We start from the raw sequence: 23599 nt of genomic DNA, 5'->3' as shown, positions 1-23599 counted from the left end.
ATGTGAAAGCATAAAATTCCAAGCAAGTGCCAAAAGAGGTAAGGTGATGTTAATTGGTGCTGTGTCTCTATGGGTGATAATATGTTATTACCAGAGAGAGAGAGAGAGAGAAAGACAGTCTCAATATCTCTCTGTCTCTGTCTCTGTCTCTGTCTCTGTCTCTGTCTCTGTCTCTGTCTCTGTCTCTGTCTCTGTCTCTGTCTCTGTCTCTGTCTCTGTCTCTGTCTCTCTCTCTCTCTCTCTCTCTCTCTCTCTCTCTCTCTCTCTCCCTGACTCGCTCTCTCTCTCCCTCTCTCTCTCTCTCTCTCTCTCTCTCTCTCTCTCTCTCTCTCTCTTTCAGAGAGAGAGAGGGAGAGAGATACCATGGAATAATACCCAAAAGGAGCAATGTGCAAATGAAAGGAATAATTGGGAAGAATAATGTAACAATAGTCATGAGAAATTAAAAAGCTGAAACACTCGACACTCTTTAACATCTTGGAAGCTTCAGCCCCTTTCAGAAATACCAATGGATTTGATACAAGATTGTTTCAGCCACCGTACATGCTTATTAAGCAAGCAATAACATCTCATCAAGAGGCAGACAATTGCAAGTGCTTCTACCAGTAATTATAAGAACAGGGAGGGGGGCAGATATAAAACGACAAATTTAAGAAATGAAAGCAAAACAGACCAACAGTAATGGGAAAATGAATGAAAGTCTGTATATATGAAAATGCGAAGCAAATATCACATGAGTGGTGTCCGTGTGCATAGAACACTCCTGTGGTGACAAATATAGAAATAAAAAGACAAACAAGCAAGCAGGGTAAACAGTCCAGCTTCCCTACCACACGTGCCCACCTTGTGCCAGCTGAAAGGTATGTGCAAGTGCCAGTGGACACCCAGCCACAGTAGGGGTCTCGTGCTGAAAGGCAAGATCTAAAAGGAGGAGAGAATATGAAAGTTATGATCCGTCCTTGCTACTTAACTCACATTTGAGCTTCAGCTGCCTCAGTAAGAAAAGAAAAAAAGTGGCATTGAGATGCAGCTTGTGGGCACCACAATGAACTCGGGAGCGAAAAGAGACAACAGAATGAGAGCAACTGATGCCGATATAAAGCTGGGATGTAAAAGCCCATGGGAAATAGGCAAGCCGGTATAAAGAGACCTGCGGCATTGTGCGTAGCGAGCACAACGACTGAGCGGTATCCGCACAATGCACGCAGAAAAGGCAACGTAGATCACGTGGCGAGGGACATCGAGGAAAAGGTCGAGCACCTCTTGTTCATCTTCTCCCTCGACGGAACACCTAGAAGACAAAAAAGGGAAAACAAAGGACCAAAAAGTAAAATTAATGGTAATGCTCCTTTAGATGTGGTTATGGTTAGCGTTAATCTTAGGGAACAGCTTATCGGAATGACTTCTAACAATGTATCGATTTATATTCCACTGCATGCAAATACCCATTCTCTTGGAAGCCAGGAAGGCCTGGCATTAATTATTGCATCAAACAGAAAGGGTTATTGCAATCCAGATAAAAAATTTAATTTAACTTCTATTAAAAAAAATCTAGAAGTTCTTCAAAATATCCCCTGTTAATGGTGAACCCTGTCGATGATATTGTTGAGACTGGGTGGTATAATGGTTAGAGCATCCGCCCTTCATTTTGGGAAAAGACTTTAATGGTCTGTGCCGCTTCCTTATTTGCCCCTCACTATTTAGAGGATAGTGTATGGACAAAACCCTTGGGTTGGCACCGCAGGTGGGGGAGGATGGGGGTGAGATTTCTGTTGAAATGGCCCTGATGACTGCAGAGAGAAAAGCGACAAGAAAGATTGTATTGCTAGTACCCAGAGTGCCCCAACAGTTGTGTCACTTCTCTCCAGCTCATCGGCTGTGTTTGTCTAAAGTCAAGTCCAGCATTGTTTCCCATATTTTTCTGTATGTGTGTGCATGATTTGTGTTGCAGCTCAGTCATGAGCCTCAGAAAATGGAACTGCCTCCACCATGACTCCGACGATTGTCGGTTGTGACATCATCCATAGACAAAGTTGCAGTGCCTTCAGAAAGTATTCACACCCCTCGTCTTTTGTCACATTTTGTTGTGTTGCAGCCTGAATTTAAAATGGATTAAATTTAAAAAAAAATTGGCACCGATCTACACAAAATATCCCATAATAACAAAGTGAAAACCTGTTTTTAGAATTTTTTTTACAAATGAATTGAAAATGAAATACAGAAAAATCTAATTTACACAAGTATTCAGTCCCTGAGTCAATACTTCGTAGAAGCGCATTTGGCAGCGATTGCAGCTTCGAGTCTTCTTGGGTATGTCTGTATCAGCTTTGCACATCTGCATTTGGGGATTTTCTCGCATTCTTGATTGCAGATTTGCTCAAGCTCTGTGAAGTTGGATGGGGAGCGTCGGTAAACAGTAATCTTAAAGTCTTTCAACAGATTCTCAATGGGATTCAAGACTAGGTTTTGGCTGGGCCACTCAAGGACTTTCACGTTCGTGTTCTGAAACCATTCCAGTGTTGCTTGGGCTGTGTGCCTGGGGTAATTGTCTTGTTGGAACATAAATCTTCGCCACACTCTGAGGTCTTTTGCACTCTGAAGCAGGTTCTCCTCAAGGATTTGCCAGTAATTGGCTCCATTCATTGTTCCCTCTATCCTTACAAGTCTCCCAGTCCCTGCTGCTGAAAAGCACCCCCCATAGCACGATGCTGCCACCACCATGCTTCACGGAAGGGATGGTGTTTGATGGGCGATGAGCTGTGTTGAGTTTCTGCCAGATGTTGCACTTTGCATTCAGGCCAAATAGTTCAATTTTCATCTCATCAGAACACAGAATCTTTTACATGTCTTTCCGAAAACTGTAGGCATGCTGTCATGTGCCTTTTTATCAGGAGTGGCTTCCATTTGGCCACTCTACCATGAAGCCTTCATTTGTAAAGTGCTGCAGAGACTGTTGTCCTTCCGGCAGGTTCTCCCATCTCAGCCAAGGAACTCTGTAGTTCTGTCAGAGTGGTCTTTGGGTTCTTGGTCACCTCCCAGACCAAGGTCCTTCTTGCACAGTGGCTCAGTTTGGTTGGACGGCCAGCTCTAGTAAGAGTTTGGGTATTTCCTTATTCTTTCCATTTCCTAACGATGAAGCTCACTGTGCTCTTGGGAACTCTAAATACTCTCGAAATTATTTTATCCCCTTCCCCAGATCAATGCCTCCTCTCAATTCTATCTCGGAATTCTACGGTAATTTCCTTGGATTTCATAGTAGATTTTCTGCTCTGACATGTACTATCAACTGTGGGACCTTATTTTGAAAGATAGGTTTCTTTCTAAATCATGTCCAATTAATTGAATTGGCCCCAGGTGGACTCCAATCAAGTTGGAGAGACATCTCAAGTATGATCAAAGGAAAGTGGATGCACCTGAGCTCAATTTGGAGTATCATAACAAAGGGGTTGAATACTTATTGACGCAATATATTTCAGCTTTAAAATTTTAATTGATTTGTAAAATTTTCTAAAAACATGTTTTCACTTTGTCATTATGGGGTATCTTGTGTAGATTGGTGACAAAAAAAATTAAATTCAATCTATTTTAAATACAGGCTGTAACACAACAAAATGTGACAAACAAAATGTCGAGGGGTGTGAATACTTTCTGAAGGCAATGCAGTAAGCTGCTATCAGGTGATTAGCTTTATTCTGAAATGTCAAAACTATTCATCCATAATGTAACATACAATGCACACTGGCTATAATTTCCTCTTGCACCTGAGTGCAATGGCCAAGGAGTGAAAGGGGCTTCATTTCTGCACAGAAGAAGAGGGCTGGTGTGGATTTTATTGGCAGCAACTTAAATGGAAAAGAAAGAAGGTTGATGTGATGCCAACACTCAGTGCTGGTGGGTTTTCTCTCTGGACGGCACAATGTCGATGGCTAATCTACCAATGGTGATTATAACCAGCAAGAGTATGGTGGAAGGTTGTCTTGGCTCAGGGTCATTACTAAATCTGTAGTAGTGCTGTCGTTTTTTTGCCATTGTGTTGGTCGCCGCTTGTCTGTAGCAAATAGCAGATGTTTTCAGGTGTTCTTGCCCCTGTAAGTGATATAACTTGGACACACATGGAGGAAAACTTTGAGATTTGAGCATTTAAGACAGGACAGCATTTGGAGTTGAGTATTAGAAATGGAGTACAGCATTTGCAGTTGAGCATAAGCAATTGAGACCAGCATTAGGAATTGAGCATTTTAAATGGAGGAAAGCTTTTGCAGTTGAGCATTAGAGATGTCAGGCAGCATTTGGAGTCGAGTATTCACGATGGAGGACAGCTTTAGCAGTTGAACATTAGAGATGGAGGGTAGCATTTGGAGTTGAGCATTAGAGATGGAGTACAGAATTTGGAGTTGAGCATTTGAGATGAAGGGTAGCATTTACAGGTGAGCATTGGAGATGGAGAACAGCATTTGGAGTTAAGCATCAGACATCAAGAACAGCATTTGGAGTTGAGCAATAGAGATGGAGAACAGAACTTGGAGTTGAGCATTACAAGTGGAGGACACCTTTGGAGTTGAGCATTAGAGATGTCAGGCAGCATTTGGAGTTCAGCATTAGAGCTGGAGGACAGCATTTGGAGTTGAGCATTAGCGATCAAAAACAGCATTTGGAGTTGAGCATTGGAGATGGAGAACAGCATTTGGAGTTGAGCATTAGAGATGGAGGACAGCTTTAGCAGTTGAGCATTAGAGATGGAAGGTAGCATTTGGAGTTGAGCATTTAAGACAGGACAGCATTTGGAGTTGAGTATTACAAATGGAGTACAGCATTTGCAGTTGAGCATAAGCAATTGAGACCAGCATTTGGAATTGAGCATTTGAAATGGAGGAAAGCTTTTGCAGTTGAGCATTAGAGATGTCAGGCAGCATTTGGAGTCGAGTATTCACGATGGAGGACAGCTTTTGCAGTTGAGTACTGGAAATAGAGGACAGCATTTGGAGTTGAGCATTAGAGATGAAGGACAGCTTTAGAAGTTGAACATTAGAGATGGAGGGTAGCATTTGGAGTTGAACATTAGAGATGGAGGACAGCATTTGGAGTTGAACATTAGAGATGGAGGACAGCATTTGGAGTTGAACATTAGAGATGGAAGACAGCATTTGGAGTTGAACATTTGAGATGGAAGACAGCATTTGGAGTTGACCATTTGAGACGGAGGACATCTTTTGTAGTTGAGCATTGGAGATGGAGGACAGCATTTGGAGTTGAGCATTAGAGATCGAGAACAGCATTTGGAGTTGAGCATTAGAGTTGAAGGACAGCTTTAGCAGTTGAGCATTAGAGATGGAAGGTAGCATTTGGAGTTGAGCATTCGAGCAGAGGACATCATTTGGAGTTAAGTGTTAGAGATGGAGGACAACACAATCTTCATTCACCATATCTTTCAGATTTTATAAGCACGTTGCTTTTGTCTGCATGGATCCGGTGGGGAAAGAGACATTTATTCAAGCCATCCATGACACTGCAATGGCAAGGGTCCGTTCCTTTGGCTCCATGTATGTAAATACCTGTATTTTCATCTAGATGAGGTTTCGTATATCGTAATTAATGTCAGTTTCCACAAAGGAAGGACTCACGGCGGCTGGAGCGCTGTCCATTGAGAGTTTGTCATCGCACTTGAACAAATCAATCAGTTATTATACTGGAGATGGAGAATGCCTTGCAAATTGTCTTCACCTAATCTATCGCTTTTGTGGACTATTTCCTTTTCTCCTCTTCTTCCTGTCCAATTTTTCTCCCTGCTCAATTAATCGATTGTTTTACAATTTTGTTTTAATTATCTTTGTGCTAGTAATAGTTTCAAAAAAACGTAAGTGAATGTCACTCCCTGATGTTGTCATCTTTAATCACACTTTCACCATTTATTTTTCTTTTTTCTCACCCCCATTTCCTGTTTCATGAGTGGCTTTCAATTCGTACAACAAATGGACCCATCACAATAAAATCATGTCCCTCTCTACAACTGCCCACACTAATTCTGTTGGTCACATTTAATATAAATGATACTGTAAATTTATTGTATTTGCTAAAATTAAGTGTTAAGATAGTAAAAAAAAAATTATGGGGAAAAGCTCGGAAGACGCGAAGCAATCTGGCTAATGCTTACGGTCAACTGGAAATATCGGCCGCATGTACAAATGGCCAAGACGCAAGAGTGCATGAGCTTTGTAGTGTCTCTGTCTGATGTGGAGGCCAAGTCTGAATCAAAGTGTGAAGGGATGTAAGTGATTGCCAGTTAAGAGCAGGTGTAACACAGGAGTCCATGCTTTCTACACAAGGTAATAGATGAAAGAATTCCTCGGCTCTCCATATGTGGAGATATCAAGCGACACAAGGGACCACTATATTCCAAATGCTTCGAACATATTCCACCATAACGTTTCAGATTCTTTTCAAGAGAATATAAATATTCCTCAGTTACATGCCAACATGTCATCCGTTATATGACCAAGAGTGTCAAAAAACAGGAAGTGCAGAAGCAACCCATAATGCTTTGCAAGGTTGCCAAACAGCAATGCAATTCTATGTACTTTAGATGTGGTTCTCTGCATCAAAATAACATAGTGCCATGGATTATTTTAAAAGTGAAGCACAACAAGAAATCCAACCTCTGAGTACTGTAAGCATGAATCTCCTCCAGCAGTAAAGGGTTCACTGAAGGACCAAGTCCTGGACCCAATACTTTAAACAGGAGTCCATCTTCTGTGCCCAAGTAAAGCACTGTAGCATTTCCATAAGGACCGGCTGACACGTCTGCAGCAATTCGAGTCAGCCGGTGCCTGAAGGGAGCGAATATTGAGTGAGGTTTGGTATGACCGGGTGATTCTTTCATGATTAGAAGCATCCACCAATGATAAACATTTGTTGAAGACCAGTGTAAAGTTTTAAAATTAAATTTACAAGTGAGCACTCCCATCTTACCGAACCATTGTCCTGGTGAACCAAGGGCGGCCAAACACTGGAGGCACTAAACCATGCATAAGTGGGTGTGCCTTGATGAAGGACAAAGTCTCGTCTGGAAAGTCAGCGGAACTCCGAAAATCTTTGGCTGGACCCAAACCGGCACAGCATCCGGGCCTAGGGATATCAGATAAGGGCAAGATCTTCAGGTTCTGCCTCGGGGGCAGAACTGCGATTCAACAAGCTCCCTCTTTATTGTAGCTACCATGCAAGCTCAGGGTAAAGCACACATTTTGTGTTTCTTACCGAGGTTGAGGAACATTTTCTGCAGGAACTGTTGTCCAGGCTGCCTCCGGTGAGAGCTGCTCCTTGAACCGCCCATGAAACATGGTTGCGACCTCGTCCATGTCAAATGCACACACCGCAGATCCAGGTATACTGTACAGAGTAAGGAAATGGGACAAAATAGAGGTATTAAAGTGGAAGGAAGCATTGAGGGAATGCTACTGTGGTTGGTAATAAACTGATCCATCCATAATCACAATGGTGTAACTCAAGATGCCAATGTTGAGGTTGTACCAAGTCAACATGTTTGATTACATCACAAGACGTCAATTCGGTCAAGTAATCAGACCATTCTCATGGAAAGAAAAATTTGAGGGAAAGCGTGAGTTGACAAAAGGGAGCCAATGTACCATTTTACATCAACTAAATGAAACTACAAGTGAAAATGGATGGCAACAGAGAGATCATAACACATCGTCACAAACCATGACCCGAAAGGGACAGTGTACAAAAGTCATCCATATTTATCAGCATCAGTATTGGTTTCCTCGACATAAGCAGGACAAATAAGGCTAATGCAAAGCCTACAGGATACTATGTATGCGATCATTACAGTAAAGTCTCAGTAGTGGTCAAAACAAAAGTACTTTTGCTTCTTTATTCCAGTCCTGACCTCATCTGCTGGTCTTCACCTGTTCTGTGGTGTGGTGAACACGGCCAGCACGAGGTGACGTCCTGCAGCCGCCAGCACATCCGTGGCTGCTCGCAGCTCGTCGAAGAAGAAGCTCGGCTCCCCTGCCTGTCCGGGTAGTGAGCACGCGAGGCGGGCCTTCACAAATGACGTCCAGTGGCGCTGCAGTACGCGCTGGGAACCACCCGCATCGTTCTTGCATACACGTGCCACGCGTGAGAATACCACCTAAGAAAGGATAACGGTACATAGTTACAAGTTTTACTCATTAATACAGCATTGTTTAACTGCATGGCAGGAACTACGCCAGATCGCACACTGTTACATATCCAATGATGAGAGACCATTTTGAAGTTAAAAAATAGCATCTGTAAAGATAGCTTGGTACGTCCAGTGACCGGTAGGAAGGTGATACCTCTCGTTTTTTTGCATTCACAACCTTTTTGAACTGCCCGAAGTACCAAACAACAACAGGAAAATAAAAGGTACTGCATTACGAGTCAACACAAAAGTCGAGGGAGATGACGAAGGCAGCAGGTGTATGTACAGCTACAACTTTACACAAAACTGCACAAGAAGTTATTCCTTAAAGAAGTGAAAAATTTACACTCACCTTTCCCATGCTTGTGTGCTCCACAGCAATTTCTCTGAAGAAGTAATAAATGTAATTTCCAAAGTCCACTGCATGAACAAACTTTGGCTCTGAAAAAGGGAGGGTGAGGATTGCAATGTGGGGGGAAGAAATTAAGAGAGATACATGGGAAGAAGGCAGAAATGAATACGGAAGGGGTAGAAGGTAGTCATCGGTATTTAATCAGCTACAGGTGCAAGTCATTTGATGATCCATGAGGTTTCCTTCTCCATCAGGAAACACTAAAGTGGTATGTTCAATCTTTTGGGTCGCTAGGCCAGCCAGGTTATGGGCTAAATGATTGCCGAATTACGGGCCTGGCAGCTGGATATGCCGAGTTACTGACCGTGGTCTCGCGCCGGTTGGTATTATCTTCTTGACCATCCGACCGGCACTTCGTGATACATGCTCGATCACCGTGCTCAAGCCGATGGATGCAAGCACTTATATTTTGTGAGCCACAAACGAGCCATCATAAAGTCCAGACCCGACTCAGAGGATGCTGGTGAACAAGGCTTTGACCAAGCCCAGTTCCCTTCAAATTTGTTTCTTCAATGGAGCTTTGGATTGCTGGTCTAAATTAAGGCTTTATGTAAAGCTCTTCTTCATTGAAGGTCTGCCCAACTCCCACGTTTGCCGCTTTCTCTCGTGCTCTTTCTCGGCTCTCTCAACAAAAGCCACAGGATGTCTGGCTCAATGCCAGGACTGCCCGAGATGGAGAGACGTGTACACACACACACACACACACACACGCACACACACGCACACGCACACACACGCACACACACACGCACGCTGATGGGAGAAGCTGGGATAAAAATAAAAAGAGGGAGAGGGTTGGGGAGAAGGAATGAGGGGAAAAATATCAACGCCTCAGTGGGGAACAAAACATCACTTTTCTTCAGTGGAATTTAGCAAACGCCCAATTTGGCGCTAATTGTGGCCTCTGTTGCGTCTCTGTGGCGCCACCTCCTTACCCCTCCCCCACCCCTCACTTATTGGTATCCCCGTCCCCTGTTGCCTCTCCCTTCCAAACCTCACCCAACTCATCACTGCCAAGGGTGTGGAAAAAGCTGCTCTGAGGGAACCCTGACAACAAAATTAGCTTTTCTTAATCACCAACTTCCTGCATTATCGAACTCTCATCTTCAGCAGCAGCTCTCCACCAGATGCACAACCTTACCCCAGATTATGCAGGAACCCTTATCTCTGATTCCTTACCACGTTGCTTCCATATACTGGCATCATTTCATCTGTTTTGTGTTCCGTGAGTTCCCGGCTCTATCTGCCTGTTCCAGCTCCCATTGTTGAACTATCTAAATCTTTCGTCTCTGTGCATCTTTGTATCCATCTCTGATACTCAAATGGAGAAACAGAGAGAGAGGAGAGAGAGAGGAGAGAGAGAGAGGAGAGAGAGAGGAGAGAGAGAGGAGAGAGCGAGAGGAGAGAGAGAGAGAGAGGAGAGAGAGAGGAGAGAGAGAGAGGAGAGAGAGGAGAGAGAGGAGAGATAGGAGAGATAGGAGAGATAGGAGAGAGAGGAGAGATAGGAGAGAGAGAGAGAGAGAGGATAGAGAGAGACAGACAGACAGAGAGACAGAAAGAGAGACAGACGGAGAGACAGACAGAGAGACAGACAGAGAGACAGACAGAGAGACAGACAGAGAGACAGACAGACAGAGACAGACAGAGAGAGAGACAGAGACCTTACATTCCATAAGCATTGTTATAAAGGGTTAATTTGCATGTGACATCTAACTTCATTCACCCATGACCTTTGCTGCCCCTTCCAATACAAATCTTGTTTCAGTAAAAAAAAAAAATTCCTAAGGCCACTGACCCATTACCCAACCTCCTCCCCACACTTTCCTGGCTCAATACAATGCCAAAAACAATCAGGGGAGAAACTCAGCTTGATCAGAAAGCAGGCCCCTGGAGGCAATGCATCGATGCCGATGGATTTCTCCCTCCGATTTATACTGTCCAAGCAGCACGGCATGGCCAGGAACGCCACCGGGAGAGCTGGGAATGCCGCCAGAAATGCTATCGGAATGATTGCAAGCGGGGACGTTTAATCAAATAGTAAAAGATATCAATTGTTGTGGATTTTGCTCTTATGCATGTCTGCACGAGCTCTGCTGAGACGATTTATATACATTGCCTTTTATTTAATATTTCGCCACATAAGCAGTGATATAACATAACAGTCACGTGTGCACTCGCTGAGCTGTTGTACATGGTCACAACCATACAGGTCAAAAGCGTAACTGCCAAAACTGCTACACATCTGAGACACAGCACCTTGGAGCACGGAGCACTTTATGTAGGGTATTATGCATGATGCTAACGGTGCCATAGAAACCCTTACAGAAAGTGAATCTTTTTGAGCCAGTGCAGTTTATAGCTTTCAAATCCATGCTTCCTGTGCCACGACTTCAATTGTCCGTGATCAACAAAATCTATTGGGCTCTTGGATGAAGCTGTGATGGTGGCTCCAAATACACACGAGATATAGTCACTGGAACGTCATGCAGACCTTTGACAAAGTAAGTTACAACCATTAACAAAATGGGTCACATCTCTTCCCTTAACAGTCTAAGTTTGCACAGACTTTGCAGATCCACAAGAAACTTTCCAGATGTTTCTGCAACAAACTAAGTATTAGTAGGGTTGGGCACACCAACTTTTTCTCTGTTGTCCCGTTGAAAGGAGTGTTTTTTATGGCCATTTTCACGCTGATCACGAATCCATTGAAATTTTTGACCGAGGATGAAGTCTTAGGTTGGTAAAATGCAAAAAATCAAAATGGCCACCAAATTTACCCACTTTTCAGGTAAAATTTGATAATTATGGCTTACTAGGGCATGTAATATGTCATTTCTTATGTTTTCAGGGTCGCTGATATCGATAATCATACTTTTAAAATCGTACAGGTCAACCAGACTGCCCCAGGATGCATATTGCGATAAAATCAGCACAAAAATGTGAGCGTGACCATAATTTCAAAGAATCAAATGAAGATATCACAAATTTCCGTAAACTTCTACTTTAATCATCACATCAACATCTCCTCAACATTCAAAGCACTTTTTTCAGCAATATATCGACAGAAACATTGTCCTCCGGTTTGACAGCATTTCTGATAGATGTTTTCAGTTCATCTACACTGAACTTCTCAAACGAGAAAGTTTTTGTTCCGTAGGTACATTTCACTCTACGCTTCTGGCGTATATCAGGCGCCACTGTCGATCTAAGGTAGTCTATTTCCTTGAGTAGTTGTGATTCATTAAGTCTCTCAAGAGAGTCAAGGTAAATAGGAGTCAATGGACCTCCATGCTTCTTACACTCCTCAAGTACCAGTAGCAGTAGTAAGCCATAATTATCAAATTTTACCTGAAAATGGGTAAATTTGGTGGCCATTTTGAATTTTTGCATTTTACCAATCGAAGACATCATCCGAAATCAACAAGTTCAACGGATTCGTCATCAGCATGAAATTTGGCCATAAAAAACACTCCTTTCAAAAAAGTATGGTTGTGTACCCAATCCTAGTATTAGACAAGCCGGTAGGTGGCGATGGATCGCCGAGCATGGAAACTATAAGATATAGAGCAAAATGGATGTCATATAGCGTATAGGGAATCACCCTAAGATTATGCATATCAAATCTCATCCAGTTCCATTTATTGATAACTACTCGGTATCCATTTGAATGAAAAGTACCGAAAATGCGGTTTGAAATCGGAAATCCTCATAGTTCGAGGGGGTGCTGTGGGTGAACAAAGATAAAAATCGAAAATCCGGCTCGATCGTTTGTGCACAATGTATTCCAGACGATTATTGTGAATTTTCATGACCATCCGACCATAACCCGAGGAGGAGTAGCATTTGGCACGAAGGCACCTCCAGCTCTCGCATATTATCGATTTGTGCACTAATTGACCTTTGACCCCTGACCTAGGCGAAATCGGTCAATATGTCCTGAGGCAAAGTTGTAGTACTCATTGAGTACCATGAACCTGCAAAGTTTCAATCGTATCGATGCACTCACCTGGTCGCTAGGGGGCTTCAATTTTCGCCAATTTTCACGCATACCCAAATTGTAGGGGGCGCTGCGGGTAAAGTATTCCATATACATCACAAAAACCGGAATATATTTGATAGAGCATCACCTGTAAATCATTCGTGCCAAATTTCATAATCCTACATGGGATAATGGCTTTCGGAATTGATTTCGCGTGAACGGTACCGATTTTGAAGGTTTTTCGGTTGTTGCTAGGGAACCAAAGCGTCCCGAGCAACCATCACAATTTCCAAAGCACTAGGTCATAAGATGTACCTACCACCCGAGTTTGGTCAAAATCCGCCAACGTTTACTACCAATTATGCTGATGACAAATGAACAAACATCCAAACAAGCAGTCATGGACTGGTACTTACCAAATCGTCAACTTGACCTCTGACCTTGTCTAATAAAAGCTGTCTCCAGAGAAGGTAGCGACGCAAACCAGAAGTTTCTACGATGATTCTGTATCAAACCATCAAAAATCAAATGTTTTGGATGTTTGACCTCACTGTGACCTTGACCTTTGACCGATTCTGACCAAAATCTAATCAGCGCTAGCCACCACCCTCCTGAATCACGTGGTGTAATTTGACATTGGTAGCTTCTTTCATTCTCGAGTTATCATTTTTTGGATGTTTGACCTCACTGTGACCTTGACCTTTGACCGATTTTGACCATAATCTAATCAGCGCTAGCCATCACCCTCCTGAATCACGTGGTGTAATTTGACATTGGTAGCTTCTTCCATTCGAGTTATCTGTACCAAACCATCAAAAATCGAATATTTGACCTCACCGTGACCTTGACCTTTGACCGATTTTGACCAAAATCTAATCAGCATGAGCCATCCCCCTCCTGAATCAAGTGGTGTAATTTGACATTGGTAGCTTCTTCCGTTCTCAAGTTATCATGCCTACAAACAAACAAACAAGCAGTCATAGACTGGTACTTACGAAATCGTCAACTTGACCTCTGACCTTGTCTAATAAAAGCTGTCTCCAGAGAAGGTAGCGACGCAAACCAGAAGTTTCTACGATGATTCTGCACCAAACCATCAAAAATCGAATGTTTGACCTCACTGTGTGTGACCTTGACCTTTGACTGATTTTGACCAAAATCCAATCAGCACGAGCAATCACCCTCCTGAATCACGTGGTGTAATTTGACATTGGTAGCTTCTTCCGTTCTCGAGTTATCGTGCTTACAAACAAACACACAAACACACACACACAAACAAACAAACAAGCAGTCATAGTCTGGTACTTACGAAATCAAGACCTCTGACCTTGTCTAATAAAAGCTGTCTCTAGAGAAGGTATCGACGCAAACCAGAAGTTTCTACGATGATTCTGTATCAAACCATCAAAAATCGTAACGTCGACCGAAGCAAAAATCTCCATTTCTCCACGCAATTATATTATACCTTAACATAACTCAACGACGCGTCTGTTCGAGCGCACTTCATCATGGGACGACCCGTGACGCGTCGAGTGAAATATTTTTTATACAATCTTAAAACGTCTCCAAAACATCCAATTTTTACCAGAATTTCGACAACCAAGTTTTAAGCGTCCTAAGCGATCACAAAAACCGAAGACAAAATTAAAATCGAAGTTAAAACGAACTCGTAACGTCGAGCGAAGCAAAAATACTCCATTTCTCCACATGAATTTGCGGAATTATGTTTGACCTCACTGTGACCTTGACCTTTGACCGATTTTGACCAAAATATAATCAGCACTAGCCATGACCCTCCTGAATCACGTGGTGTAATTTGAGATTGGTAGCTTCTTCTGTTCTCGAGTTATCGTGCCTACAAACAAACAAACAAACAAGCAGTCATAGACTGGGACTGACGAAATCATCAACTTGACCTCTGACCTTGTCTAATAAAAGCTGTCTCTAGAGAAGGTAGCGACGCAAACCAGAAGTTTCTACGATGATTCTGTACCAAACCATCAAAAATCGAATGTTTTGGATGTTTGACCTCACTGTGACCTTGACCTTTGACCGATTTTGACCAAAATCTAATCAGCACTAGCCATGACCCTCCTGAATCACGTGGTGTAATTTGACATTGGTAGCTTCTTCCGTTCGAGTTATCGTGCCTACAAACAAACAAACAAACAAACAAGCAGTCATAGACTGGTACTTATGAAATCGTCAACTTGACCTCTGACCTTGTCTAATAAAAGCTGTCTCTTGAGAAGGTAGCGACACAAACCAGAAGTTTCTCCGATGATTTTGTACCAAACCATCAAAAATCGAATGTTTTGGATGTTTGACCTCACCGTGACCTTGACCTTTGATCGATTTTGACCAAAATCTAATCAGCACTAGCCATCACCCTCCTGAATCACGTGGTGTAATTTGACATTGGTAGCTTCTTCCATTCTCGAGTTATCGTGCCTACAAACAAACAAACAAACATGCAAACAAACAAACAAACGGAAATGGAAGGCATCAATATACTTACGAAATCTTTAGATTTCGTAAGTAACAAACAAACAGAAACGGAAGGCATCAATATACTTATGAAATCTTTAGATTTCGTAAGTAACAAACAAACACAAATACACACACACACAAACAAACAAACAAACACACAAACAGATGACGGAAGTCATCAATATACTTATCAATATACTTATATCATCAATATCATCATATACAATATAAGTCATCAATATCAATATACTTATAAGTCACAAACAGACAGAATTACTGACAATAAGGGTCACCTATGTCGGCGACTCAACAATAAGGGTCACCTATTTCGGCGACCAAAAAGAGTGTTGAATTCACAATATCAGTAAGTGAAAGGTGGAGGCAGTGAAGGACTAGAGATGGAGTGGAAGATGGGATGGAGAGGAAGAAATGGATGAAGAGATAAAGAAGGGAGAGGAATAGAGAAATGGATTGGAAGAGAAATGGAGAGATAGAGAGCAAGAGAGAAATGGATGGAAATAGAGACATGAAGAGGAAGAGAGAGATGGAGAGGAAGAGAGCCAAGGAGAGGAAGAGGCATGTGGAGAGAAAGAGACACATGGAGAGGAAGAGAAAGAGACACATGGAGAGGAAGAAAGACATGGAGAGGAAGAGAGAGATGGAGAGGAAGAGAGAGATAGAAAAGAAGAGAGAGAGATGGGGAGGAAGAGAGAGAATTGGAGAAGAAAACACAAAGAGAAATAAGCAAACAGACTTCGATGTAAGCACACATGCAATGATAAAAGGAGAATGGCAAGCACACATGCAGAAGCATTCTTATTTTACCTTTCAACCATTTGGAGTCATACTTGAGGGTCCGAAGAGCAGGGCCAGCACCAATACTGCGATAAATGACAGCATCACTGGCCAAGAAATCTGTCACTGTGGCCGAGTACAACATTCCACCTGTAAGAGACACACAGATCTCTCCTGAGATTACCAACAACCCCTAAGGGGAACTGTACCAGCCTTCATTTTAGGCCTCAGTCTTGGACGTGCATTTGTGACTTAAAGATTCACCAGAAAGAGGGAAAAAAACAAAAACCTTAAAATGTAGGACTCGTCACCAGTGAGCTCGTAAACTGTGCAGCACCAAGACACGGTGGAATGATTTCAACATTAGGGAAGGGATAAATGTCTGACAAAGCGAAGAAACAGTGGGGGAGGACTTAGCTTGGTGAGAATAAAATTTCACCAAGACTATGTCTCTGGCCGTTAATTTTCTAAAGCATTTTATATTTTCCATTTAAAATTCTGTCCGTATCATTGTAGCCTTTTCGATAAATGTCTTTTATAATCCCTCGTCAGTCAGTTTGACGACAATGAAGTTCCTTGTCAAACAGTAACATCTACCAGATGTGTTGGCATCAGGTCACTCAGTCAGACTCTACGAGGGAAGCCAGAGGTCTCTTGGAACCCTTTGAGGAGCTCTGAGTGCTTAATGAACTATATGTCCACTTTCTGCAACATCATAGGTATGCTCCTCCTGAAAACAGGTGTAAGAGAAGTGTGAGAGATAGCCTTCTCGACAGCTCACCTACTCTTGGTGAATGACACCATGTTGGCTTCTGAAGAGGCAAAATATTTGCCTCCAAAGAGCTAACCTTCTGGGTTTTATGAATCGTTCCAGGTATGTGCTGTTCTCTCTGAACAATGTTTTTCAGTAGAAAAAGAATATTGAACATTTCACAAAACGCAATGCAATAAAGGATACCTGAACAGATACTGCCACCTGTGCAGGGTGAAGGGAATGTCTTAAACTGAACGCAACCTAAATGGGGACTCGGATCATGAGGTCCAATTTCACAACCATATACAAATTATATATGCAGCTTTTATATGTGAAAGGGTTCGGCAGGATCCTCAAGGTATGCCCACTCGCCTCTGAGGAGTCTATCCTGATTTAAATCTCGGCCCAACTTTGAACTCCCCCACCAACCTGGTGTTTCTCATGAAGGGTGAGGCATCAATGCGTGTGCCGTTCCTCGGATGAATGTTAAGCTGGGAGCCCCCTCTGCCAACATTAGCTGGTGAACGTTAAAGATCCCTTGGTATCTCTCACCAAGAGAAGGTGAGTTATCACCAACACCATAAATAAATCACTAATTCCTGCCACCTTCAGCCAAATGTCAGGCCTGGCTAACCGGTTAATAAAATCTTGAGTGAACCACATTTTCTGGCCTATCCCACAAAAAGGTGGGAATGATTGGGACTGTTAGAAAAGTACTAGTAGATAAGTTAATGTTGAAATTATCTTCCATTTTATAGGAAGAATAATGCTTCATCCTTGACACCTGTAAGGAGGCCATTTTATCGAGGGAGGTAGTAGAGGTTGGGATGGGGCACCTTTTTGAAGCATTAACAGCATTGAAAGCAGTTTCAACTTAAATGCAAATCCTTTTATTCAATCCCTCTCTCAAATAATGAATCGATCCTTGCATCATCCCAAAACATGGAGCCTTTCATCTGCAACCAATTTCCTTTCTCCAATTTTATTTCTTCACAGTCACAGAATAAAAACAAAATAAACGTCCATCATAAGAGGCACTAAGTAGCAGGTATCACCCCCAAAAGCAGACTCCTGTTAAACCTCAGCAAGCAAAGCTGAGTCCACGTTGTGAGAACTCCACCATTTGGTGACACCAGTGATACTTTCACTCTCATCGAACCATGGCATGAAGATGATGCATCTCCTGGCAGACCTGTTTTAATCGATACCCAGAGAAAGGTACATACTGATAAAAAAAATACAATTACGTTATATATATATATGTATATATATATCCTCTCGGTAACTATCCAATTCCAGTTTAAACCGAAATACTGTTTGCTGGCCTTTGTTACCCATACATGAGATTGACATTTTTGTGATGTTCCAAAAGGAAGATATTACAAAGGGCTTTTGTATAATTGGAAGAGAGTTTTGCAAAACTTTGAAAAGTACCAAATTAAGCTTGGGTCACCGAAAAGCTGTTCAGGCAAAAAAGTTCTTCCATCTCAACATCGTGGCATTTAGCAGACTCTGACCACCAGGGACCTCTTTGCAGACCTCTGAGCCTTTTAAAACCTTCTTCTCAAATAAAGAGGACAAACAGATGATCACACGGCAAAGATGGCCGAAGAAAGCAACTGAGCTTTTATCCAAAGAGGTTAAAAACGAACAACTACACATTATTGCGACATTGTGTAGGTTTGTTGTTGTGCTCCTCAAAAAAAACAAAGGTGTATGGTACACAAAGGAAACTAGAGTGAAGTCGATGATGTACCATCTATCACATGTCTCCACGCTTCCCACCTAAAGCAAGGTTGAAAGATTGCACAAAGTTCCACCAGAAATGACCCAATGTCAAATTTAAACTTAAAAATTTTTTCCCCCATATTTACTGCTGCGACCTTAAGTCCAAACGACCTGGGCATTAACCGGGGGTCAAATCCCAAAAATCGTTACATATTTCATGCGTCCCCAAATGTTGATTGCATATACAAAGTTTCATTGCAGAATGTTTCAAATTGTTCCCGTAATTGCATTTTTTTTTTTTGTATTTTAACTTTTGACCTCGCTCCAAGAGATGGGCTAAAAATGACACTGCTTTCACACTTGCCATGTGGTGATGGTAACTACAAGTTTGGTGAATCTCTGCACAACCATTTAGGAGGAGATAGCATGACAGACAGAAATATGGACAGACAGACAGACAGATCAGATTCCAATATTTTTCACAAAGCATGGGGATAACAAGATGGCAGATTTCAAACAAACCAAAACTTGCTATTTGCATCTAATGGAGAGATGATACGCTACAAGCCAAAGAATCCTTCATTGGTCTCCACCAGGTGGAAAATGTCAAAACTGAGACGCCGGTTGCTGCGATCAGAGAGACTTCTCGAATCGACGCCAGAGGCCAATACTACGATGGTGCCTCGACCAAGTGTGGATCTAAAGGTGATGCCTCTACTCAGACATGAGGAAAATCTCCAAAAGCTATGTTTACACATTGCTGATGGTCGCAGACTGGTGTTAGTGAATAGCGATACAACGAGGGAAGTAAAACAAGTCAAGGATGTTATTTAATGATGTTCAACGAATTATACCATTAATAAAGTTTTCCCCTCGAGCAAGACACTATATTTTGACAAACTACAAAGCATGATGTAGCAACAGACACCCCAGATTTTCATTTCCTGTACCCCACACGTTGGCAATATATAGGCCAATTCATTTACAGCATCCTTGATAACTCGAAGTCCTCTGGTCGACCTCGGACAAACCTCTTGAGGAACATGCGGAAACTGTTCGGCGTTGGCGTGACATTTCAGGTCTGGAGACGTTTGCCTTTTGTTTTGTAACGAGGGTTGCCGGTCTCATTTTCAAAATGATGGATAATCCATCCAAGACCTTGCTATACACTTTTATACGTCACCTATGAACATCAAGAGATCGTTGTTGGAACTATTAAAACATAGGGGGGAGGGGTTGACAGGTGATTCCATCCTGATTAGCAGCTCTTTGGGGGTCAAGGGAGAGGAAGGGGGAGGGGTTAGGGTTTGGGAAGTTTTCTCATTCTGACTCAAGTTTACCAGGGGAGTACCTGTGTGATATGAAACTGACATAGTGGCTCTGGGGAAGTGCAAAACGTCCAAATAGCATAGTCTGGATTCAGGTCTTTGACGTAACAATGGAGGGAAACAAGAACAGGTTTGATCAGTTCAATTTTTAAAAAACCCCAAAAACATGACTGCACTTTGGCAAATCATACAAGGGAGAACTTTCTTCTACAGAGGAAGTATCCAAAGACGACCTTCTTCTTCCATATGCAGCACATTGCTGTGGGTGCGGCTGGACCGCTGGTGCAGTGACTCCTGTAGGTTAGGGCAGGTATTTGTAATTTGGTCAGAGTGTCAGGGGAAATTTGCCTTCTCCACGAAGGAAACTGTGGGATCTTGAAGGTCCACTGATTAAGGCTGGCAGATTAAGGCTGCCGAGTTTAATGCCGATCCAAGGGAGAGCACACACATTGATGCTTTACCCCACCTACAAAACATCAGGATGACAGTTTATGCCTGGCTCAAGATTCGAACCTGGGGTCAACAACTCAGAGGTGAGAGCACATCCATCTAGGCTATCCTGCCAGCCCAAAGATGACCTTGATCCCAAATGACTAAGATTGGAACGAAATGAAACTGAATGAAATGGAGAAAACAGTCTGAGAATAAGACATTCTCCTGGAAGGACATGCTGCCATGAACGTCATCATGGAGATTTCTGCACCCGCACTGCGTACGGTGAGAACCTATTCGAGGTAAATCATGACACAGAAACAACCCAGAAAACTGTACACCATTACGTGTGTGCACAAGGAACTTTGGGATTCCATCAACCTAAAAGGTATTGCAAAGGAATTTATGAATAATGAAAACTGGCAACGCAACTTTGGAAGCTTTTCCGAGAAAGACCAGCAGAAATTATCTTGGAGCACTCAGTGGAGTCGAACTTGTAAATAACAGTGTCAACAATGTTGAGCTTTTGTTTTTCGCACTTACTGGGATACTTTTTTCTTGGATTTGGTGTTTATCGGAGCAGAGTAGGTTTACCAACAAATCGATGTCTGAATGTACCACTTACCTGCCTCACTGGGTGAGGATTTGTTTGAACATTGAACGGTAAAAGGATGATTTCCTGAGCATTTTTAACCGGTTTCTAAAGTATAACTTCAAGACATTTACAATTTATGACTAATATAATTTTGGAGCTAAAATTATAAAGGGTGGTAGAGGGCTAAAGGCTACAGATGATCACAAGGCAAAGATGGCTGAAGAAAGCAACCGAGCTTTTTTCTGAAGACGTTCAAAATGGACAACACATGCCACCCCCCTCCCTACCTAAGCCTCATTTTCAGAACCCGTCAGATCATCAGTGTCAGGGTGCATTGACCAACCAATGTAAAGATGAGCAGTAACCCCAATTCTTCCATTGGCAAAGACGACCACCTTCTCTGCCAATACAGACCAATACATGGCAAGTTTAAGACGACAAAAAACTGGTTGGTAGAAATCGAAAGCGGGTTTTTATTTTTAACCCTTTGCATGCTGCGATCGCAGATTTGCGACAAGATAAAAATAATTGAAACAAAAGTTGTTGTTTTTTAAATTTTGGTTATTCGTCAAGCTGAACAGCCAAATTGTGTTTTTTTGCAAATAATATTTGAAATTCACAGCCCTATGAAAAAAGTCAAGTAACAGGGAACCATGCGGCCATAAACAATGCAACACGCAAAGGGTTAACCAAACGTGGTAAAAACGCGATTCCATATGTTGACTAATCAGTGATGATGAAGTTCCAAATAAGACAACATACATACAAACATACATACAGTACATAACATTGCTCAAAGTTTTATTTACTTTTCTCATTTCCAGTTGTCGCCTGCGACGCGTGACGTCATATTTACTGCAAATAGCATCCCCACAATAAAGAGCAGGGTTGCCTGGTTCATAGAGACCAAGTGATGATAAATGGTGATGAATGCGACATGATGATCTTGACAAATCTTGACAATAAAACTGTGAAATGTTCGTTCATTCACAAGCATCAAACTGCATAGTGGTGTCCCATTTCATTCATTATTATATTACGGTTTGAATTTGGAACGGTAATTTGTGGACACCCTGTATACGAATGAAAACAATCCGAATCGAATCCTACCATTCAAAATACTCAAAAGTAACGATAAATATAACAGTGAGAATTCGAAGAGCGAATTGAAAAGCAAATAGGCATACCGAATGATTCGGGGTGACGACAAAATGGTAGACGAGAGGAAGTGACAATGCGCACAGATTAGGATTTAAGGAATTGGTTGGTTGGGAAAACATATGGTATCACCCAGCCAAGAGAGTCAGACCAGAGCGGTACTTGCATTTCGGAAAGATATCGATATAGATCTGTCACTCTGTGTGTGTGAATCCATGCGAGTGGAATGTAAGCTAAACATTGCGTTTTTGAAATTGTTTGTACTTTCCATCCAATACGGGTTTTAAGGATACTAAAACGTGTCCGTGGGTTTAAAGAAAGAAAACAGGTCAAACCCGCAAAATACAGGTCACTTACTTTATAAGCTTCATAAAGACTAGTATTCAGTTGTAACCTCAGAGTTATCCGCTCCTGAGTTTGATCCTCATTGTGGTCGAATCGGACTAAAACCAACAACTGGTGCAGTGCCAAAAGTGGGGTGCTGCATCTTGGAGCATTACCTACTACAGAATGCACATGGAACTGGCTGTTCCATCCAGTTAGCAACTCTCTGGACCGAAAATATTACATTGTATCTTTCAAAATGAAAATTAGATTGTGCGATTGGTACCCTCACCTTGCACAAATTCCAAGTTATCTGCTTGAAACGGGACACAGCATCGTGATCTTATCCGAGCCCCAGGACTCAGCACAACCAAGTAAGCCAAAACGTTAAAAAAAAATCGACAAACTGAATTCCAAATTAAATCTAACTTTGATACAATCGATAGAATGCTCAGGTTTGCAAAAGCCGATGTCAACAAGAAGTCATAAAAATATATTTCAGACGTAAATCGCCAATCATCATCAAGTGAACCAAGTCAGTTTCCAGGTTCTTCCTCTTTAGAATGCAGCACAAGGCAGCGGGGTAGCATCATTGGCTGAGGATTGCGACTGTGCCTCTGATGCAATGCCCTCTGTAGGCTTGAGCAGGAATTTGGAATTTGTCATGGAACAGGAGACAGCTTGACATCTTCATGTGGGATCTTTAATATTCACCACCTAATACCGGCAGAAGGGACACCAGTTTAACGTCCATCCGAGGGACGGCACACACATTGATGAGTCACCCTGTCTATTAAACACTGGGATGAAAGTTTATAGCTGGGTCGGGATTCAAACCCAGGCGAGAGAGTTTAGTTTGTGTACCTCCAGGTCACCCTGCCAGCCTCAGTATCCAGGTCATGAGCAGGGAATCAGGATAATGTAAAACAAAAGAGAAAGAGATGGAAATGTAAAATAAATCAGTACGGCAGCATTGATGTGGAGAGAGACAAAGATACCATCCTGGATATGTGCAACTTTAAACATTCAGCATTTCTATCCGCACTCTCCACCACCTCGAGCTTCATGTTTATCGCCATCACCCCAGTTTGCCGAAACACTTCCTGGACCTACAACCCTCAAGACAAATCACACATTACAAGCGTGTTGAATGCAAGTGACGAAAGGTCTAGGTATGAAGCACAATTAGTTAAGACTGCAATGTATTTTCCTGTAAAAGCCATGACTATTCTTGTTTACTATTCCTTTATAAGAATGGAGGGCTGACAGGATGACCCAGACCAGAGGTATGTACGCTCACCATAACCTGCCTGGGTTTGAATCCCGACCCAGCTATAAACTGTCATCCCGGTGTTTCACAGGCAGGGTGATTCACCAATATGTGTGCCGTCCCTCGGATGGACGTTAAAGTGGCGACCCGTC

At 42.3% G+C, this 23599-nt stretch overlaps 1 protein-coding gene across 18 annotated transcripts in view; it reads right to left on the bottom strand.

The window, feature by feature from the left end:
* The window catches only part of LOC147021507 (semaphorin-6D-like), a 334361-nt gene that overhangs the window by 17630 nt on the left and 293132 nt on the right, over positions 1-23599 (bottom strand). For all 18 annotated transcript variants that reach the window (XM_085891490.1, XM_085891493.1, XM_085891494.1 and 15 more), the window contains 8 exons: positions 15889-16008; positions 8535-8623; positions 7923-8149; positions 7252-7383; positions 6967-7122; positions 6654-6824; positions 1151-1291; positions 844-921 (listed from right to left, as the gene is read on the bottom strand). In XM_085891490.1, coding sequence (XP_085747616.1) covers positions 844-921; positions 1151-1291; positions 6654-6824; positions 6967-7122; positions 7252-7383; positions 7923-8149; positions 8535-8623; positions 15889-16008 — 1114 coding nt within the window. The remainder of the gene's footprint in view (positions 1-843; positions 922-1150; positions 1292-6653; positions 6825-6966; positions 7123-7251; positions 7384-7922; positions 8150-8534; positions 8624-15888; positions 16009-23599) is intronic.

This window comes from Eptatretus burgeri, chromosome 8 (genome assembly GCF_056783735.1).
Source record: "Eptatretus burgeri isolate ZD-2024b chromosome 8, Ebu_testis_v1, whole genome shotgun sequence".
Taxonomy (NCBI): domain Eukaryota; kingdom Metazoa; phylum Chordata; class Myxini; order Myxiniformes; family Myxinidae; genus Eptatretus; species Eptatretus burgeri.
This window is presented reverse-complemented; position numbering and strand designations above follow the sequence as displayed.